Here is a 23,089-nt window from a genome sequence, read left to right as displayed (position 1 = left end):
GCACAGATACGTATTTAGTGAATCTTCTTTCTACACGGAGGAGCTCAATGAGTTTTGTTCCCCCCGTGAAGCATGTTGGGGGTATTCCTCCGGATTCAGTGTACTGATGGTTTCACCTTCCAGCTGGTCCTAACTAAATCTTTGACAGATGGAGATTGCGCCGGAAATCACAGAGACACAAATATGGCTGCAAATCTGAATTAAGAGATCTTAGAATAGGATTTACAAAGATTTTATTCACCTCGGGAACTGGCAAATCACAGGAACCTGATAGCACCTGAGGACTTGAGGGTGACCCCGCTCCTGTCTGACAACCTGCACTGGGTGTGGGAGAATTTACTGCAATTCATTAATTTTGTCAGCAACATTGTGATTGGCTGGATGACCGTTGAATGATGGCGGAGCACTTCTTCCATTACAGACAATAAAGTGGAGGAGTGGGGTGTAAGGGGCTCCGGGTAATTTTTAGGTGCAACTTTGTTAGAATTTTTAGGAGAAGACAAGGAGACATCTTCCTGCTGCTGCAGGTTGTCAGGTAATACCAGGGACAGCCAAACACAATGGATTATGGGTCCAGTACTATGTGACCAATGGCCCATCTGCTGTGAATGGCTGAATCAGATTTTCACTTCTCCAACTTCTCATCTCTAAACATTGAGAATCTCTCTCTGGTTTCCTGATTCCAGGTGTTTCTATTTACAACGCTGTTTGCATTATTATTATTTTTACACACAAATAAGTGAACACGATGCAGCAGAGCGGCGGCTAAAACTTTTATTGTACGAGCCTTGTGCTGTATATTAATGGAATCCCCCCGGGGCTGTGTTATAATTGAAACTCATAGAGCGGCAAATTGTAATAACGCTCGGACACGGAATTTTAAGTAACCCTCTGTAGAACATAATCGGCGACGGTTTATAAAGTGTCTGAAGTGCAATCTAGGACACCCGAGAGGGGGCAATGTGGGGGGAAAGCGCAGCGTGAATCCTCTCATTCCACATTATTCTTCATTTATAACAGAATTAACCCCATGATTGATGATTTAGAATTTCCAGGTGTCTGTAATGTGAATTGTAAAGTGAGTGCGGGGTCACTGACACCACATAACTGTGTATTGCCTGCTGGCTCTTATTGGTGTATATGGTCCCTCCATAATGGGTGCAACTGTCCAAAGGGAACTGCCCCTCCATGAACCTGCACCCCATAGATCCTGCAGCACCCCTCAGCCTTACACAGAAATATTTGTTGTCAGAAAATGAATGTGTCATGGTACCGCAGGGTGGGAAGTTAGACCCTTGGTGTCACCAGCCCAGTTTGCAGAGACGAGCACAGGGCGCAGAGTCTGGGGAGTTTCCTGATCTTCCACGGCCCCTCTAGTGGTGAGGATGTTACATTACAGGCTGTTGCCAGGTTGCGGCCTGTGCATGCAGATGGTGGTCACTGCTGTCAGATAGGACCAAGCATGGTGCAGGAACGTGAGACAGGAGCGTGGTCAGACAAGCCAGAGGTCAGGGCAGTCAGCAAACAGGGGTAGGTGAGAATAGCCAAAGGTCAGGGCTCAAAGGGTCAAAGCCGGGGCTGGTACACAGGAAAATGAGCAGCAGGAAAAACAGACAGGAAGAACTGGACCCTGGGAACAGAGCCAAAAGGAAGTTCTTGTCCTGGTAACTTCTTGCTGCCAGTCACTTCCCTATAAAGAAAAGGTCATGTGATGGATGGGGGCCATGTGACCTGCAGACATTCTAACCCACCACCAGAGGGTGTGCTGACAAAGAGGAAGTTTAGGTGCTGTTCACATGTTTGCCACTAGGTTGAGTGCATCTGTGGAACACTCTAGTCCTCTGACGCAAAGGGGCAGCTGATAAAGAGTCACATGACCTGGACCAGCCAGGAAGCAGGGACTGGGATCCTTGAGCACAGCTGGTGCTGGCAGCAGGGGAATGCAAGGAGTGTGACACTGAGGAGGGCACAGATCTCCTGGTCCTGGGGGGATCCATGACATTATATTTAGGGATTTATTTATTTTAACCATTTTCTGTTTCCTACAGTATATTAGTATTAGTATTATAGTACACCTCCTCAGTCAGTGCCAGCTTTATCATCGCCCTATTTCTATGCCCAGCAGGGTGGCACTAAGAACAATAAGGGTACAAGAAGGGATCATTTGGACTTACATTCTCTGTGGTTCCTGTGATGACATGGAGACCATCATATGTGGATTTGATGTACATACCCTGAAAGAGAAACAATTCAACACGTCACACGCTACATACGTGTTATACAGCTGAATGTAACTCTGAACAAATTCTGACTATAAGCTTATAAATGAATCCAAAGACAATATAGATCATCAGCAGCAGTGATGTCTATTGTTTCATGACAATTCAGATTGCTTGGAAAAAATTTACACAGGAATCAGAACATTGAAGATGTAAATAATTCAATATCAATGTCTCCTCCTCCATATCCCTGACACCGATATATTACATGATATCATATAAAATCAGCAGCTTCTAGATATACAGAATTGTCATATCACCATACCATAGAGATGAGTGGCATTTAGATTTTATTATTCCAAAATTTCCCAAAGATGGGATGATCGGTATTCTTGTGAAATACAATAGAGAAGGTGGAATGAAGGTTAGTTTTGGTTATTAAGGCCGCAATGGGCAATCAATGTCTCCTTCACCTCTCCTGATCTAAGTAAACACAATCACTTTATTAATTATTGTAATGTAAGCAGATTCACGAGTGAACAAAGAGTTCTCAGGCACAGAATTTTACCAAATCTGTAACTTCGCTGAGAAATCAAATCCCCGAACGCAATTTACTCATCTCTAGTCAGTAAGAGAATGTTTATATCAAGGAGTATTGTCATGATTAAAAGATGACTCCACCTATACAGATATCCATCACCCCCAGCTGTAATTCAGAAATGTAAATGCCATTCCCTGGGATGTCACCTTATGTAGACATACTTACCGCAGCCCGCTGCATTGCAGGATCTCCTGTGTACACATTGGGCCCGATGGAGTAAAGCTCACCAGGACTATCTTAGGTGAACCCAGTTGATCCAGCAAACCTGGAATGCATCTGGTCCAGGGTGTATAACTAAATACTTTCTAAGACACCCATTCCAGGTTTTCTGGATCACCCAGGTTCTCCTGTAACAGTCTATCCTCTCGAGTCTTGGAGAGCTTTCCTTAATCAGGCTCAGTGTGCCAGGTCCACTTACCAGGTCCGTTATTTTCATAAGGGATCTGGCCCCTGCGTTATACCCAGAGCCCCATCTGGTAGAGGGCCACTAATTTGTTGTTAGGAGGGGAGCAGCGGACCATGGTAAGTATATCCAGGTAATGGTAAATCCCAGGTAGGAGCTCCTTTCCATAAGGTCAGTGGGATACTTAGGTTTTCCGGAGTACTGATATACTTTCTGCTTGGTATTGTCTCTCCCCTTCCCGCTCCAGTATTTGGGTGCAGCAGATTGTGATTAGGACAGAGGGAAAAATCATCTCATAGATTGTAAACTCTTTGGGACAGGGTCCCCGCCTCCTGTGTCTCTGTCTGTATCCGTCTGTCAATTATTGTACAGCGCTGCGTAATATGTTGGTGCTATAAAAGTCCTGCCTTTTATTTAATAATAATCTTGGGGACAGAACAATAAAACTATGACAATGATTTGATTCCTTCTCCATGAAAATCGAAGCCCAAATTTCCTTTTATTTCTCATCCCATTTTTGTGGTTTTCTTATTTCCCAGGACAGATTTTGTATTCTTTATTTTACCAACTTTGATGTTTGTTTGGGTGGAAGAATCACACGATGGTAAGAGCTCGCAGACAGCGGAATGTCAGGCAGGAGATGAGAAGAAATTATCCCGCATGATTTCCTGCTTCCACCTGAATGTTCATGGAGACGTCTCCTCCATACGCGTGCAGCACGCTGGAAAGTCTGCTCGATTGTACAGTCCTACATTCACCCTCCAGCTAGGTGGGAGCAAAACAATCACCCTCACCGCACCGTCACAAGAAATAGAAAACCCTCCATGAATTCCACCAAACAAGACGACTGAAGATCAGCCGCTGCTTCATCATGGGGAATGCATCACCAGTCTGATCGCTGGGGGAGGAGACTGAGGAAATGCTTCCCCGCACCTGCAGCAGAGTGATGACATCATCACAGACTAGGCAGGGTTTTATTGAAAAAAGATGAACATATACTGTGGCTGTATATTGTGTCATGTCCAGGAACTGATTTATACTTACTACATTTACTGCAAAGTTCATCAACCCACCACAAGCCTGCTCATTGGACAACATGCACTATGATGGGGTCACTGATGTGTCCCCCTGTCAGCAAGATCCCAGTGTTAACCTTGACAGCACTTTGTAATATAGTTAAGCCTCATTGGCTCTCCCTCCCTACTTAATTTAAGTACTTTTACAGGGAGTTACGATACAGAACCCAATATGGATCTTATACTATCTATACCCAAAAAATAAATGTAATTTGTTTTATAATGAATAATATTATTATTTAAATAAGTGCAGATTTTTGTAGAACACAGAGGTTCCGGTAGAGATCATAAAAATTTAAAAGTTTGATGCATCTAAAGCCCCTTCTTGTGCCCTGCTGTATTCATCCCAGGTGCTGGCAACACGATAACAGTAAGATCCTCACATTCTGATGATGTCAGCAATCAAACCAACTTTATTCTTCCATGGACAATGCAATGGAGTAGTGATCTCAGACGTCTCATCTGGACCTCACTTCCCAGTTGGGGTAAAGCCTAGCGCAATGCACAATCCAGGCCGTGAATGAGCTGACCGCAAAAAGTAAAACCAATAAAACAGATGGATATGTCGGGAACTTTTACCTGAATTCTGAATGGCTGCCCAGATTAGTAAGAAGTTGTATCCAAGTGCTTTCACTGCTCATTCACAATATGTGAATAATTTGGTGAATGTGGTCTGAGCACAGGTTCACCTAACATTGATGTTACACAGGTGAATGTTATCTGTCTGTGTTATGGGCTTTAGAATCCTGAGCTCTCCTAATAGCTCCCCGCACTCCACGGAGGAGATTTTGTATCTGAATTCTATTATTTGGTTTTATGAATCTCTGGAGCCCCCCCAGGCGCTCACAATTACACTCAGACACCGGACCCTTCTATGTGCTGCATTCAATAAATGTAACGTATATTTCTGTGTCCCCGCGGATGGGCCATCAACCTTCCATGATAACAGCCGGCAGAAACAAATCCAACAGAATATCAATAATAACATTGTAACCCGCCGGGCGCTTTAATAAAAGGGAGGGAGGGGGGTATTTATTTCAGGTCCATCCAGACCCACAGAGGGCCAACACACAGCCCAGATAAAAAAGAAAAGTGTAAAAATAATTGGGAACTTTATTTATTTACTTGTGTGAGTGAAATATTCATCACTGGATATATACAATAATGGATCCGGACATATAAAGCCCATGCAGCCTTCAAGCTAAACTGCAGGATTAAAAATAAAACTACCACTGTATTGGGGTTACTCCTGCCCTACCTGGGGTAAATGCCCATTGACCTCTAGGTGGTATGGCAGCCATCGAGCCTCCTCTTCCATCAGATTTCTGGGCTATAGATGAGGCCGATGGTGCCGAGTCATAGAGGGTGATGCCAGTGCCAGCCAGTGCCATGGAGAAGCCTGAAGCAGTGATGGAATAGGGCACCAAATGTCCTTTTTCACCCCTCTGACCCAAAGGAGTATTAAACTCCATGCAGTACGGTGGTTGTTACAGTACAAGGGTAGTCTGCCAATACTCACCTTCATATTCCCTATCGCACCCCCAACCCTGCTGACAACTAAATGCAAAAACATAAATCACCCAGAAACAATATTGTGATATATTGCAGCTTTCTACTCTGTAGATAACGCGGCTGCATTCGTTTTTCTTTTGCCAGGCGATCCTGCCATTAACACATATTCTGCCCTGGGGTGACAACGCTTACTGGCTGTACTGTATATGTAAGAAGCTGCGTTGTCAACCTGAAAGCTCATAACAATGTTTGAAATTCAGTTCACAAAGACAAAGGAATTCTGGCGGTATTCTTCTGTACTTGCAGAAAATGTATTTCTTGTGCAAAAAAAACAAAACAAAACAAATGTAACCACCATATCTAGGGACTAGAAAGCTTCATTATATCACTAATTTGTTCTTTGGTTTCAAGTAAATCCATTACATTCCTTTTCATGCTCGTTTTCTGAAAACACATTATGGGAATCACGTTCTACATAATGCCGCCATTGTCCCCACAAAACAGAAGACAATTTAGCAGCACTGAAGGAGTTTCCTGCCGTAGTCTGTGACCCGTAAAAGTGTCCCGGTGACCTTAAAATCTCTTACAATAAAATCATATTCTCGTCTGTTAATTGCCCATTATTGTATCAGTTCCGGATCTCCTACAGACGGCAGGTTTGGGTTTGTGAAACAATTTCACGGGAAGGCCAATCGATTTCCCATCATCAGTCACACGGAACGTGCGCCCAGAGAGACAATTTTATGACGGCCAAACACAGAGCGAGATCTCCTTTTTATGACTTTTAATTGCAATATAGATTAAAAGATCAAAATAATTAGTAATGGCTTTAAAAAGGACGGCGCCACATTAACGCTGCATAATTAAAAAGGGAAGACGGGAAGCTCTGACTTCATTTGCAATTTTAAAATCAATATTTTGCATTTGTGCAGTTTGTGGTTTGGAAAAAAAATGCAGACAGGAAAATGATTCTTCCATTTCGGCTTGGCCCAGGAGCAGGAATCCAATAAGAGACCTCCATAGAGGAGGCTGAAATGGAGGATTCAACTTTTCTTCACAGGAAATATCGATTAGGAATGTTTCAGTTATTTATAATGCGACTCCGGGCTCAGATTATTACTAAAAACTTTGCACGTAATTTAGGAGACAATGGATGGATTTTAATGAAGGGTGAACTTTCCTATAAGTAGAAATAAACCCAAAATGACTGCACGGCTCCATTGTATCACCACGGCACAAATATTCTGCATTTCAAGGTTTTTATTCAGATTTACAAACAAGATTCTGCTTCTGTTCAGCCATTGCCCTCCAGATAAAACCACTGACCTGACACGTTGCAATAACTCGGCACTTACCAGTCCTTCGCTTGGCATGATGTTCGTGAGATGGACAACTTCCAAATGAGCCGACTGAGACACCAGCGAATCGGATGACAGGGAAATAATGTGGTCGCAGATTCCAGACAAGGTTTTACACTACAAATAGAAAACACAAGAACAATGTTACAGCAGATCTGGAACCAGCACAACAATGCAATGGGGTAAGAAGAAGATGCACAGATATAATGGAACTGATGGTCCACTAAATGGACCTCTCGGTTCTCCTGGTATTGGATGACTGGGGGGGACCAATCCTAATCTGATGATGTAGAAGGAGAAGACTGGTCAGTAGAACAAGGGGGCATTTAGGATGTTGGAGGCCCTTCATCATTCAGAGATCAATCACAGTGGGATTTGCAGTCATTGACATTTGCTGGGCAATAAATATCTGCCCATTACCCATTAGAACACAGCGGCTGATATGACTTCTGACATCACCTTTCTGTGCGGCTCTGCTATCATTGGACTGAAGGCCGAGCTACAAATAAAGATGATAAAAGATACAGAAATTTGTTTCACAAAAAACAAGAGACTGAGCACCACACCAAACTATAAGAGGCCAAAGAATAACTTTCATTACAAAACTGAAAAGTTACATAAAAAGTATTCAAAAACGAAAATTTCTGAACCAGTATATAATATACTATATACTGAAATCATTTTTATCTTGGGGAGAGGACTGACCGCCGACATTTACTCTTTGCATTATTTGATAAACTGACCCGACAATCTCTTCTTAGTTTCTGTGTTAGATGGGGTGACCTTGTATTATGGCAGCCAGTTATCTGTAATGATTACACCAAACACGGACATTCCCACATACCCAGAATTCACATTTGTGGTGTTCATAATAAACCACTTATTGTGGGAACAATCACATATCCCCACACCCACCAATCACCACCACACCATGGAACATTTTACATGCTACTTTCTTTAGCCCTCACAAGTTTAGGAAAGGACTGGTTGGTTGGGTTTGGATTGGCCATGTGTTCCCCATCTTCCCTAGTATTGAAGTTAAGGCAGAACTGTGGTGGATACATTCTAGTAAAGCCATACAATGACCTTTTTATTTAGACTTTATGTCTAGAAGGGGATTATGTTTCCAAAATCAAACATTTCCTCTGGGTGTATATTCTTCTTCCTCTTTGTGGCTGCCATGACACCTTGGTCTATAACATGGGATTGTCTTGCACCCCTTCCTCTTTGTGGGGGTCCCTGGTTCCAGAGAGCCAAATCTACACAATAGTGACACCAAGAATCCTCATTTACACATGACATGTTCTCAGGGTTGAAAAACCTAAGTCTGACATTTTGGTGTTGGAAACTAAATGATAGACTCAAATAACAAACAAAAAAAGTATAATTGGAAAACCACTTTAAAAATAAAAAGCTCCCAAAACTCTGAATTTAGCCTCCCCCACATTATCCAATCATAGTTTCATCTGCCTTTACAGTATGAATTTGATTGGTGGGTGTAGGGGGAATAATGTTCTTATTACATCCAAATAGCTGCATTAGGTCATGTGACAACTTTCCAAATACGCAGTCCAAGGCTGCACCTTAGTGGCCGATCCTCCTAATATGACATTGGTAAGGATTGGGAAGTTTAGAGGTAATAAAGCGTTCTGGTACCAGGGAAATCTCGGGGTGACCGAGCTGTTCCCTATTCCTGAGAAGGGGGGAGGAAGCACATTGGTGGCACATCCGCCATCTATGGTTACCCTTCTTCATCTGGCTCTCTGTTTTACTAAATCCCCATAGATAATGTAATGGAAGATTTTAGTCTGAGTTTTACAAGAACAGAAAATCTGCAGAGAAGGGCCTATTAAATTCACGATTGCATCTCCTCATTAAACTTTCACAGTATACTCAATAATTCATACATTATTGTTTCACCAGCTAAAAATAGCATTTTTATTCAGCCTCAACACAGAATCTCAGAGTCAGAAATCACAGAACTGCATTAGCTTTAAGCCATCCTTCTGTCCCAATTCATGGGAATACGAGGCCGAATTTACCGACCCTCCCCATGTACATCTGTATTTAGTGTCAGAAGAAGTTCATCTTTCTGCACAATTCTCCAATTTCAAAGTCCTGATTAGGAAGGTTGTGATGATGAAAAGAATTGATTATTGAAGGTTCTTTTCTCATTTGTCATTGCACGGTGTATACAGAGAACCTAACAAAGCTCCAGAATTTTTTTTCTCCAGATCTCCGAACTCTTCGAGCAGTAAAAAGTCTTTCAGAATTCAGGAGGCATCATTAAGAATTACAGATGAATATTCATGATTAGGAATAATTACATGTCATTTCCAGTGTTGACAAGGAAAACTGACTTCAAAGTTCAGTGGGAACGCAGCGCCGCTCACATTCTGTTTACTGGAGAAGACGAAGTGTTTTAGAATTCTGAAAGCTCCTTTCATCCATGTTGTAAAAAAAGGCTGGAAAAGGAGTTATTGGGTTATTATAATTGGGAAAATGTAGATGAAAAGGAAAACACGTGTAAAACTGGGTAAATATCCACATCAATGGAGAAACTGCTCACTGACTGCTATGATGATAAATGCAAAAAGTGTTGGGTGGAAATCTCCATCTACTCCACTGATCCAATGAGAAGGCCGGGGGGGGGGGGGGGGGGGCAAGAAATTCTGGATCAATTTTATGTTTTGGAGGAGTAAAAATTGATGATCATTGCAGAGTACTTCAGATATGTTTTTATATTTCTATGAGCAATGATAACCTGCTCGGAAGCTGCTACATGGAGTATGTAAAGCGGAGAGTTTTCTGAGATATGTTTTATTATATATATATGATAAGTTGTTTATATATGATAGGTTGTGCCTGGCCATTTGGATTTATGATGTGCAGTGTTTTACTGTGAAAGATAAAAGATTTGTAACTTGACTTGTAAATATGTTGTACTAGGATCTGTTTCTTGTGTAATGATTGGCAGTTCTCTAGCCCAATAAACACATTTTCTCATGGATCCTGATTGATTAGATTAACTAGCCAGGTTCCGCTGAGCTTTGTAAGAAGATTCACAGGACATCCATGGATGAAGGCTTGTGTGATCCAGTGGACAGCATCTAAATATCTCAACTGCTAGAAAGGAGCCCTGACCTCCTGGGCTACCTGCCCCAACTCCCGACCTCATCGGCTACCTGCCCCAACTCCCAAGGGTGCAGTGGGGTGGGCTCGCCCCACTGAGGTGTTTACATATTAATGATGTGCATGCACGCTCGCCCCCTCTTTTATTTTGTCAATTATACCCCTGCTGACTCCTGTCCTCTTTGGCCCCCTGCCCCGACTCCCGTCCTCCCATCTGCCTCAGGTACCTGTCCTGACTCCTGTCCTTACCCAGGTACATACCCTGACTCCTGTCCTCTTTGGCCACCTGCCCCGACTCCCGTCCTATCTGCCTCAGCTACCTGCCCTGACTCCTGTCCTTACCCAGGTACATACCCTGACTCCTGTCCTCTTTGGCCCCCTGCCCCGACTCCCATCCTCCTATCTGCCTCAGCTACCTGCCCTGACTCCTGTCCTTACCCAGGTACATACCCTGACTCCTGTCCTCTTTGGCTACCTGCCCCGACTCCCGTCCTACCTGCCTCAGCTACCTGCCCTGACTCCTGTCCTTCCCCAGGTACACATCCTGACTCCCGTCCTCTTTGGCTACCCGCTCCGACGCCTGCCCTCCCCGGCTACCTGCCCCAACCCTTGGCCACCTGGCGGCACAAAGCAAAGCTGCCCAAACCTAGGGGGCTGTTTATAAAGACTTTCACCCAAGAGCCTCAGAACATTCATCCTGCGCCAACATGCTTGGTACCAATTCACACAAACTCCTATTTTACCAAACTATCCAGGAAATTTTTGTTTCCGAAGTTAAAAAAAAGAACCCTAACACAGAAAACCCCCCAACCTCCAACTCAGCAAACTGGATTTATAAACAAAACAAAACAAGGATAAAAATCAATGACAGATCTGACCCTCCAAGAACTCGTATTGTCTCCATGATTGTTCTGTATAGAGGTCGGAATATTCATCACATGATTTGTTCTGCTAGGACAGGGAAGTAAAGGAATCTAAAGGGATTCACGGTAATAGTTCTGAAGATCGATAATAAAACTACAAGAGAAGAACGAGGATGACAGAAGCAGCAATTGGTGTTGTAGCCTTTTATATCTCAGATTCTCCTCTAATTCCCGAGAACGCACAAAACCTTCCCAGGGCTCCGTCTGCCTTGTGAATCTCAGAGAAGTTGCAGCAGAATGTAAATTGATTTTCTGGTATCATTCCGGTCGCCATCAGAGCTGCAATTTGCTTTTAGATGACTGTGCTTAGTAATTACCTTCCTCAGTGTGGAAAAGAAGCAGAGCTAATCAACGTTATAATTAGGAAAAAGTGACGGAGAATCATGTGCAGGGAACAAAAGTGGGTGTGGCTTAGTTACAGGTGTGCGGTCAGGGGGTGGGGCTAAATATAAGTGTGGGACGGGCAAGTTAAGTGAGACACAAGTCAGGGGTACATACTGGAAAATGGAAGTTTTGTTCAATGACTTGCCTATGTAGGCTCAGCACACTTTGTAAAATCTAATGGTAGAATGGGTAGAATATCGAGGCCGGTTTATATACTTTATAGACATCTATGTGCAAGTTGTCAGCCATGATCCATCAGTATTGCATGTAGAAGAAGGTCAGGTTTTAGGTTTTATGAAAAAATTTCCTTGGCATATTGATGAAGGAGGGAGGGGCAGGAAAGGAAAAATATAAACAAGTTAAACTTCATTGCCAAGTCCGCATGTTGATTTATTTTCATATAAAACAGCGCAAAGACACAAACTAATAAAAAGCTTTTTTTTTTCCTTCTCAACTCATAAAGATAAAATCTCCGGCTTCATTATCATTAAACAAGAAGATGGTAATAGTGCCGTTATACGATTTGTACCTCGGAAAGATTGCAGTAATGTCACATTTCCCTTAATGATCATCACAAAAATACCGAAATGTAATTACAGATCTTTAAAAAAAGGAATTTTACTGAAAGGATAAACAGAAGTCTGTGTGATGGGGTCACCGATCTCCCGGTGATTGTGGATAAATAATCTCCATGGGACCATAATCTGAATCTGATCTGCAGCTTTAATACAGATTGCAGAAGATGTGATCCAAACAAAGCACACATAGACCTCCTCTGAGTGACACATGGAGATGGAGTAAATATGTTGTCACCTTGTAGCAGGAAGTTCCTGAACAAGGATCTTCATGACAGGATCATAAGGAATAATTTAATATATCATAATTGTTGAAAACACTGTGAAAATTACATTTACACTTTTCAGCAATTGGGTTTCCCCTGGTAGTAACATTGGGAGGTTCTGTGTTACATTGTAGATTTCTAATAAAGTTTGATGACGGCCATTTATAGTCAGGGGACAAATGTAAGGTTTCCCGCCCATAGGGTGACTGTGGTTACCAATGGCAGCATTTGCTTGTTTGGTGTCACTGCACCCATTATATCTGTCCAAGGACACTGGATCGTTTGGTGGCCACGGACAGCTTCCTGGGGTCGAAGTATGATTCATATAAAATGTGCCGCTGTGGCAGGGTGTTTGGTGGCCGCAGTGAGCGTTAGATGTTTGGGGGGATTCTTTTTTAAGGGGCTGTAAGGGATGCAGTGCAAAGGAAGAATTTCTTTATGAACTGAGCATGGTGATTGCTGCTCCCTGAATATTCATTATCCTGAAATAAAATCCACCAATGGACCATCATGGCCGATCTTCCTCCTCAGCTTCTTATCACAGCACCGTTTAGCATTTCTCCAGCGCCGACCTAATATACAACTCATGGTACCTGGCATGATAACAATGATAAAATCCCCCCTCTACCAGAAGCTCTGGTTACATCCTGGGAACAGGTAGATAAACATTCATCAGCCCAAACACTGAAACCCCCCGATGAATATTGTGTGCATCCCCCTTGTACCAGGCGTGCCGCCTTCCTATGGTGCACCCTGCTGCCAGTTCCGATGCTTGTATACCCATTGTAGGCACTTTTGGTGAAGGCCGGGGGTCAGCATGACCATTCTGTCTTGTGGCTTCACCGCACGCTGTAAGGTTCTGTTCTGTGAGATCAGACCCGTTCCTCTCAGGGCCAGCACTTTATCAGCAATCAGAGACTCATCTCAACCCATCAATGGGTTAACCTCCAATCAACCTCGGGTACCAATGACCCGGTCACCTGTTCATCGATTGTCCTTCCTTGGCCCACTTTGGTCTGTACTAAGCACAGCATACGGGAGCACCACATAGACCCATCTTCCAGCCATAACAATTTGGCCCTTGTTTTGCTGCCCTTTAGACCCCCCCACCTACCCTTGTCAGGGGTCATTGTACCCAGATCACCATTGCGATTTCCTTCAGCTGTCAGGGGCTGATTGCTGTGTAATGTACAGCGCTGTGTAATATGTTGGCGCTATATAAATCCCGTTTATTAATAATAATAATAATAATAATATCCCTCTGACTGAGAATGATCCATAATACCCACTTAGAGCCACCGGCCCGGCTTACACTACTTCAATCTTTTCTTTACCATGGGGGGTCTTTGACATAACTTTCAGGTCTCAGGGCCCCTCTTCTATTATATCCACAGATCACAGTATATTAGTGTGGGGGTCAGTGGGAAGAATTCCTCTTACATTGCTGGCCAGTGGGAAGAATGTCACCCTTACAGATAGACAAAAACATCATTGGGGTCGCTTATACTGACCTGAGAGGGGCAAACTGCTCATTGCTAGGAACCCCCAGCAACCTCCGGTTGGAAATCACTGATCTATACCAGGAGGAAGATGTCACATATTGCAGATTTCCAGCCCTCAGATGCGACAGCTGCATTAGTGTTTGATTTTCACCTAGTGGTCCTGCCAGTAACCCACTTCCTCTTCTAGAATGACAACACTCACTGTACTGTATCTATAGAAGCAATGTTTGTAAATCCTTTCCACCAATCAGCGGTGTCGGAGTTCCGCCTTCACAGACGATGATAAGAAAGGCTCAGCTTGAGCGCTGCGTTACCATTTGGCTGGGAAATGTTTGTTTACATGCCGGGCGGCCGCACAATGGAGTCATCGCGCTGTTTTATGGAAATTCGCTGCTTGAGAAGTGACACGGAAATAACACCTCTATTCAGGAAATCAGCGCGCAGCTTCTCTGGTAATTTAAATGTCAGCAGACGGCTCCCGCAGAAGGGCGCCAATTTGATTATGTGTTCTATATGTACCGCGCAGGGTAATTACACCGCCCCAGATTCTAAATTATTATATATCACCGAGCTGTATATGACCAAGGAAAATATTCATCAGAACTCATCTACCAATGTCTGCCAGCTTTGTGTTGTCACCAAATAGACTATGAGGGGTCATTGTGGCAGACATTGCACCGGCTTCGTCCACCAGCAAGAAACCCATCCCGAGAAATGCCCGGCAGCCATTGCTGGAGTGCAGGGAGAAAGAAGCTAAGAAGGGACAAATGATGCTCCAGGCTCCCTCCAGTGCTGCTCACAGCGCAAGGGCCTAGACATTTAGTCATGTGATATCTGCTGAAGGCATGGATGGGGATGACTGAAGGGGATTACGGTGCAGCGTTTTCTCCAGGAGAGGTCGGCACTGCGGTCTCTCCAGTTATCCATCCTCAGGGTTATCATACTTACCGGTCCACTTTAAACACCCAATCTGGGAAATAACCAGACACATGTGAAAGCATTAAAATATATAGGAGCAATGTGTGGCCCCTCCCCTTCTCAGAGTGTCAAAATGATCAGTTCCTATCATCCAATAGAAGCTTTGCATTCCAATGCCAATTATAGTAAGGCAGTGATGGGGGCGGGGTCATGCTGACCACTCCTCTCTCTGTCTCCAATGATCTAATGGTAGGGCAGGCCCAGACAATTGTAATTTGCATAGTATACGCCCCTTCCAATTGAGCCAGAACTGCTGATTGGTTGTATCTTGTTCTGCCATTGAATTCTATATGCAGAGTTCTTCTTTACCCTTCCCAATCACTGATAACAAGGAAAATGAACACTCACCACATGAAGAATCTTATTTTCTGTCTCATAGACGGTGCAATCCTGCAGAGAGAGAAACAAAAAGGTGACACAGATATCAGAATCTCCTCCAATCTTTTCATTTTTATGTCATTTCAGCTAGGGGATTTTTTTCTGTCTTCCCCCAGATATTATTAAAGGGGGGATCTCCTCATACAATGCAGAGAGATAATTATCATGGAATCCAGGATTCATATACATCATTAATTAGCCGAACTTTTCACATTACCCCTCCAATCTATAGTGAGGAATCAACATCAGGACAAATCTATACCCAGCCAGGCGGTGGGGGAGCAATGAATCATGGGACATTTACATAAATATTATTTCACTATGGGGGAACCAGAACCTCCCATGTCTTGCAGCTTCCTGTTACCAGACTGAGGTCAGACAATTGCTCACCACCTACTTCCTGTGACTACAAGTCCCATCCTTCCTCATAAGTCCCGCGTTTAATGCTGTCATATGAGGATGCTGGGTAATGTAGTCTGGAATCTTCTATTCTTTCTAGTTTTAGTGTCACATGATCTGATTGACCCGCCCACTGGCTGAATTCATTGATAGGAGGAAATAGCTGTAGTGCAGTGTGGACGCACATTTGGCTCATGAGATTCTGTCCCCACATTATATTATCATTCAGCGTGCTGTACGAATTTCCTGTGTTCGGTGGGTTTAGCTGGGCTGTAATTACCCCATCCCATCAGAGGATATGTCCCATTATTTTACACCATTTATTTACCCCACAGGGTATAAAGCCTTCTCACACTTCCTAAACGACTCCCATTGACCAGAGTCTGAACTGTGTGATGCCTACAGATATTGGGGATTTTCTCTGTCCCTTACCCCAGTCCTGGGTTGCAATTCACCCTCAGTTTATATTTCAAAGCCCCCCCCCACAAGGAAATAACCCCCACCTATCATCCTGCAGATACAGAAATCCCCCCACAATTTCAATGTAAAACAATGGGAACCGGATTGATGACCTGGATTATTTCTACATTTGGTCACCCCCTGCCCCAGGCTTGTCATTGACAGACCCCAAATACCACAACTGCCCCCCCTGTGCTGCGCTTCCCTTTCCCAGTGTGAGTGCTGCTGTACCAGATTACAATTCAGGGCCTGACTGCCATACAAATGCCACTTACAAATTGACATTTTTGTGGTGGCAAGTGGTGGGTTTTATATCTCTGGAAATTTAGTTTTACATTTCGTTAGCCTGGAAAATGTCGCCCGAGGTATTTTTTGGCACCCAGAATACCCCTCCCTGCTCCATATTCTGGTTGTATTGTCAGCCAATCAGAGGAAAAGGAATAATCTGTATAGTACCAGCCACTGTCCTATAATGATCATTAATCCCTCATTGTAGGATTTGTGAAGGAATGAGATGAGAAGGTTTCACCCCCCCAACATTCCAGAGGGCCGACCGTCCGTGTTAGATTCGCCTTTAATGTCTGGGAAGCTGAAAATATAAAAATATCTCTTTGCAGAAGATGTGCTGACCCTGGCGATGATCTCAAGGTTCCTTTTGAAGCTGCTGTTATAATAAGGCCTCACCTCCCAGGACCCCTCTCATGAGCGCCCCCTACCAGGCTAAATCATGGCGGCTGTGCACAGCGGAGCGCCGGCCTCATCCTGAGCGCTATTACCATCCATCCCAATAATCATACCTGACTGTCCCCATGCAGATTCCATGACCTCCCAGAGTCATTCCTCTGAGGAACAGACATTGATGAGTGGCCCCGGGCCCCCCAGGGACCACTTATTTTTAAAGAAAGCAAACCAGCACAGCACAGGGTATTCTGCACTTATCATGAGAAGTACTTACAGTCTGTCTGATCCAATTAAAGTATAAACACCCCTCCCCCAGCCTGTCTGTACAGAACCAGACTGGTACTTGGGTAGGATGGGAACACGCAGCACCATTCTCCAGACTGGACCCCCCAGGGAAGAGCCTGCCATATGTAGAGGAATTCTGGCACTGTTCTGCCCCCAGCAATATCCGTGTCACCCCCATACACAGGACGTGCTGAACTATTCATCTGGCTCCATCTGATTGGAGGGAATGTCTCCTGCGGTAGCTGCGAGGGTTTCACATAAACCGAGTGTATCTCCACTTTCACTCTCTGCGCTGTCGCATTATTCGGGCCCCTGGTGCCTCTGGGACCATCAGCCACTACTAAGCATTTTCTAAAAGATAAAGTTTGTGGCCCTGCAGGTCTGTGACATCTGAGTGGAGTCGCATTTATGTAATAGGGAGGGGAGGGCGCAATATCCCGAAATACAAGGACAGCCAGGAATCCATGGCAGGAGCCACACAGGTTACACTGGTGCAGAAGACCTATTCCAGCCCCCCCATTGACCACTCTGTGCTGGGCCCCTCATTCTCTGGGTTTGCCTTCCGCACATGGTTGGCCCTGCGTCTTGTCAGGGTTAGGGCCCCTCACCTGCAGCCAGTGGCACAACTTACCTGCACTGGGCGATACCTGTAGGGCCCACAGCTACCTCTCCCGGCCTCCAGGCAGCCAATTTGATTACAACAGAATGAAATATTGGAATGTAAACAGCTTAGGGCCTCCACAAAATGTGGAAGGCAAGTATTGCAGCATTTGGGGGGGTCAGTAATGGGTTTGTAAAAGGACATCCCAGATTTTTGGGGGGCCAAATACATAAAAAGCCCAGTAAATTTAAAGTTTACAGATATTTCCATGCATTAAGGATTCCAAGCAGTTTTCAAGTGTGGATCATGTGACCAGTGACTCCGCCATTACTGCTATAGTTAACCAAGTGAAGTTTTTGACTTTAGCGCGGTTGCAGAGTCTCCTGGACGGTGATCACAGTTGACTGACTGGATTTGCCCTTTTATGTGTAACGCTGGCAGCCCTCCTCTGATATTCCCGATTAGCATCTTATTTCATCTTGCAGCAGGACTGTCACTCACAGCCGGGGTCCCTGGAACTCATCGGAGATTTTACATTTTCCAGTTAAGATATTCAGGCTTTACTCAAAGTGAAGAGGAATTGGCGTTAATCTCGGGGGATGAAGCCGCGCTGAGTTTTTCAATCATTCTCCTGTCTGTGTTAGATTTTATGACTCTTCTTTGCTAAAAGGAACAATTTATTACAAAATCTCAGCCGCCAAAAAGTTCAGAACAATGCGAGCTGCAATAATGGCGCCTAATAGAGCCGAATGGGGAGAGGAGAGCGCAGTCACACGGCGGGGGGTGCGGCCCCAACAATTCCCAATAATATCCCAAATAAGCCAGGAAAATTATCCTCTGCCCGACAAAAAGACGAAATGGCCAAGTCAGGGGACAAATCTATCAGATGGAAACTGCACCACACAGCCTGAACATGGCCGATATCTCCTAATGTGTGTTCTCTGTACAGCACTGCGGTATATGTCAGAGCTATATAAATGTATAATAATAGTGTGTGACTGTGGGGGGACATTAGAGTGTCAGGACTAAGGTAAGTACATCACCACATTTATCACCTCCGGTAGACATTGCAGTGGAGGGGAGTTCAGAATTAATAAAACAGCGAGCAGCTGAAACCCATATGATGGATTCACCCCATGGGCTCCGCACCCCCCAGTGATAGCTCATTATGTGTTCCGTGCACAGGTCACATGACTCCTCATATCTGTCCTCATCACACTTCACATGTGCAGCTGTTTTTGGTTGTCATGTGATTTTATTTCTTATAATTGATCTACAAGCTGCGCCCCGCTTGATGTTATTTTATTGAAGTCTCCGGCAGATTTGCAGAGGGGGAGCTGAGACGCAGCAGAGAGCTGGGAGGGGGACGCTGGCTTTTTATGTTGGCTGAACACATAGGAAAAGTGCCGGGGGCCAAAGCAACCTCATGGACTAATTGAATAGCATTCTTGCTGCAGAAGAGAGGACGGGGGCTGCAAGAACATCAAAGAGCCTCCCGACCATGACGAGCTCATATCAAACCCCCCATTCCCCCAGTGCGTCTCTTTCACTGCGCGCAAACTGCTGGATGGGAATACGGCCCGCTGAGAAATCAATTCATAAATATTAGGGCTCCAAGCAAATGGGGAGGACATCATTTCTTTTAAAGCTTTTGAATGGTGACACTGGTAACAGGTGCTCAGCAAGGGGGTAAATAAAACCCTGGGACCCCCCCAGGGGTGCTCACATAACCTGCACATTCACCTGAAATGAATCTTATCACAGTAAATCTCATACAAAATGTGCAGCTTGACAATAATAACATTTAGGTAGATTTTCCTGAGAACTGAAGAATCTGCGGAGCTCGGCGGCATCTCTTTGTATCATCAGTTTGTATCTGGCAGCTCCCTACACCAAATGATTTCCAACTTCCAGATTTCCCTTTCATCTCTACGCAGCTAATGCGCCCTTTGTAGGTGAATATTTTCACCTCTCCGTAATCTCCCTCCTACGACGCCATGAATTTCTCCAGTCATAGGATAGAGATCTCAGGAAGGATATTTTTGGAGTGGAGTTGTCACAGATTTATATTTCACCTGCTGACAAATTACCTTCTGATCATAATAAATGTTTTCATGGCGTCACTCACCGTCATCCCTCCCCATTCTCTTTCCTATAGGCTGGCTGCTGATACACTTCAGGTGATTCGTGCAGAAGGTTTGACATGTTAGGGAGTGATGGGGGACAAACAAGTCATGGATTAGGGCCCCTCATAACCAGGGCCCCATCTGCCAATCACATCACTGTACAAGATGCAGACGTCTCACCTGTTGGACGATGGTGGTCAGTTCGAGGCACAGTTGTACAATGTTATTTTTCAGGAGTGAATATTCCGTCACACTGACAAACGGAGACCTGGAGGGAGAAAAAAAACATGAATTATTTGTACCTGACCCCCCCCCCCCCCTCCCGAGATCAGCCAATGGCTTTACTGATATCACCAACAGATCAATACAGCAACCAAATAACTGCTCACTGCCTGACACCCTCCAAACTATGGTGCCAGGCACGGCTTCCACATCACTATGACTGGGGTGTCAAAGTTTAGGGTGTGGCCAGGTGTACAGTCAGGTGTGTTGCTTGGGGTTTGGACATGGATGGAGCCAGGGGGGCTGAGATGTGGATGTTAGGCAAGGACAGGTGTGTGGCCAAATATGAGGGTAACAAGACAAGGTGTGTTACTGAGGGACAGTCAGATGGGGGGGATGCAGATGTGGGCAGAACTGTTCTCGGGGGTGTGGCCAGGTGTATTGTTGGGGGTGTGGGTGGGAATGTGCCCAGGTGTTTCCCTTGCTTTAGGTAAATCTAAATCCAATACAAATTTTGGCTTGGATAGCAAAGGGAAGGGCTAAAACCGCCTCCAGTCTCTTAGTATAACATTTTTGCAGTCCCTGCCATGATTTGTGCACCACAGAGGAAGAGGAAATCTCTCCAAAGTGCAGGGATAGAACAGGTGTCCCCACTCATAGATTTCCCTCTTCCAATTGGCGGCAGCAAAAAACCCCCCGACTCTTCATCCAATAATCATTGGACCAGTTTGGGTTTTAGATTTACATTGTTAATATTTTGCTTTCCTGTATCCCAGAGGTGGGCGGTACCTGAGCTGGGTGTAACCAATCAGTGGCCAGCTTTTCGGGAATATATAAAAATGATAAGTAATCAGAATTGCAGAAGCTGTGTAATGAGATCAGAATAAAGATATTGGGATCACTACAAACATCCTGAGCATTATACAAGCCGGCAGCGTTGTCTGTTTATCCTGAATATCGCTGACATGTTTCACACACCGGGGAATCTGTGAACACAGATGTGAAAGACGCCAATTCCATCAACAATTTACAGTCATTACAGAGATCAGACAACTTCACCTCTCCTAATAGATGGGAGAGGGGGGGGGGGGCTGTTATGTCTTCTCGTTCTATAATTTATGGGTGGGCAGAGGTAAGAACAAACAATGCCAAACATTCACCCTATGACCATGTGTACTAAATGAATGGGGAACCCCTCGCCAAAATATGGGGTTCAGGTGTCCCCAGTAAGGGGTGCTGGTAATCCTCCATCATACAAAGATGTTGCAGACAATTGGGCTCTTCAAGCCTTGTGGTCACAGTTTGGTAAGGACCCTTTTCTGTTCCTTCATAACCCCCGGGGTACAAAGCCCCCTCCATACAGACATTGGGTCACCAGGAGGAAGGGCACAGATCCCTGACCCTTACCCTCCTGCAGCGCTGCCATCAGGGGTAAGGGACAAGGGGTACTTCTGCACTGGGCCTGTATCCTTTAAACATGGAGGACAGAGGCCACGGACATTTACCTAGTATGGGGTCTGGAAATTTCTGATGGCAGCCCTGCCCTCCTAAACACCTTTGGGGTAATTTGGGGAGGTGAGTCAACCCTTCTCGTCCAACACCAGCACCTGACCTCGCGAATTCCCAACCCCATTGTGGGAGGGGCAGAAACACAACTTACTGGGGGGAAATCTCCCAATTGGAAATCTCCCCATTGTGGGAGGGGCAGAGACACAAACTACTAGGGGAAATCTCCCCATTGTGGGAGGGGCAGAGACACACAGAAATCTATCCTCCCACCATCATCATACATCACTCCAACATATGGTGCCTGCATATAGGGAGACATGGAACAGAGAGAATATACATACATATAGAGAATACACCAACATTGGTGGGGAGTTTGTGTCTATAAATTTGTATTATAAAAACAGGATATGAAAGGTAACAAGGAATGGCAAGACCTATCTATGCTCTGACATTGTAAATTATCACAATTATGCAAACCCCATGTTTGGGGATGATTGAAAATAAAGTGAGAGTAAAAGTCGGGCTTCTTATGGCAAACAAAAGTATATTTAAGTGGATTTTATTGAACATCAAATGAAACACAATAATTTATGTTAAATGCAAGTGAAAAACTTAGATCGGTCAATCCAAGGTGAGTTTAAATGGGATAAACTAGGTATCCCAGAATGCATGAATAGTTTATATACTAGTAACATTTCATATCCTAACGCTTCCGATGCGTGCAGCACCTCCGTCTGCTGATACAGGAATATACCTTGAGGTCTAATCAGTTCCCTGATGACAGGTACCCTTTAGTTGTGCACAATGTTTGGTTTCTTTTTCCCCAATTTGCTCATAATTTGGTTAAAAAGCCAAAACACAGAAATCCATAGATATCTAAAGGTCATTAAATATAATGCAGACATTTGGGAATGAAGCTGTATGACAGGCAGAAAGTAGGATCCGAAAAGTTTCCTCTCTGATGTAGGCTAATTCATAAAAGCAGAGATCACTCAGGGGAGGGGTGCTGTGCGGCCCCCTGGAAGGCCGAGCGTCTAATGGCAGCGTGAGTCTAATATGAGCAGACTGAACCAGGTCACGCGGATTGCCCGCAGCTGCGCCAGGATGACAAGTACGAGACCCATGAATACCGAGCGCCCCGGACATCCACGGTCACGTCATTCTATTCCTGCAGAGCAGACGTGCCGAGCGCATTGTGCGCTATAATGAAAAAACAGAACCGGCCATTCACAGATTCCTAAAACTGAGAGGTGAAAGATGAAAGGGTGAATGAACATTTTTATTACTAACAGCAAACAGACCTGCCATTGGAGAGCTCGAATCTCCCCCTAAACTGCCAGGGTGAATAAAATGTGGCAAGGGGAAACTAAAGCATGTTCCACATTTTAGGGAAGGAAACTGAGAGGAACGGGCAGAGTCCTCCAGCAGAGCAGAGTATTTCAGGAGAGGAGAGTTATAGAGGAAGGAGCAGAGTCCTCCAGCAGAGCAGAGTATTTCAGG

The 23,089-nt window shown here is 44.6% G+C and overlaps 1 protein-coding gene across 1 annotated transcript in view; it reads right to left on the bottom strand.

Moving 5' to 3' along the window:
* LOC140343773 (connector enhancer of kinase suppressor of ras 2-like) overlaps window positions 1-23,089 on the bottom strand; it is a 209,799-nt gene that overhangs the window by 68,537 nt on the left and 118,173 nt on the right. The window contains exons 4-7 of the mRNA XM_072430646.1: window positions 20,039-20,126; window positions 15,278-15,319; window positions 7,167-7,286; window positions 2,175-2,234 (exon numbers count right to left, since the gene is read on the bottom strand). Of these exons, the coding sequence (XP_072286747.1) occupies window positions 2,175-2,234; window positions 7,167-7,286; window positions 15,278-15,319; window positions 20,039-20,126 (310 nt within the window). The remainder of the gene's footprint in view (window positions 1-2,174; window positions 2,235-7,166; window positions 7,287-15,277; window positions 15,320-20,038; window positions 20,127-23,089) is intronic.

The sequence above is a fragment of the Pyxicephalus adspersus genome, chromosome Z (genome assembly GCF_032062135.1).
Source record: "Pyxicephalus adspersus chromosome Z, UCB_Pads_2.0, whole genome shotgun sequence".
Classification (NCBI taxonomy): Eukaryota; Metazoa; Chordata; class Amphibia; order Anura; family Pyxicephalidae; genus Pyxicephalus; species Pyxicephalus adspersus.
This window is presented reverse-complemented; position numbering and strand designations above follow the sequence as displayed.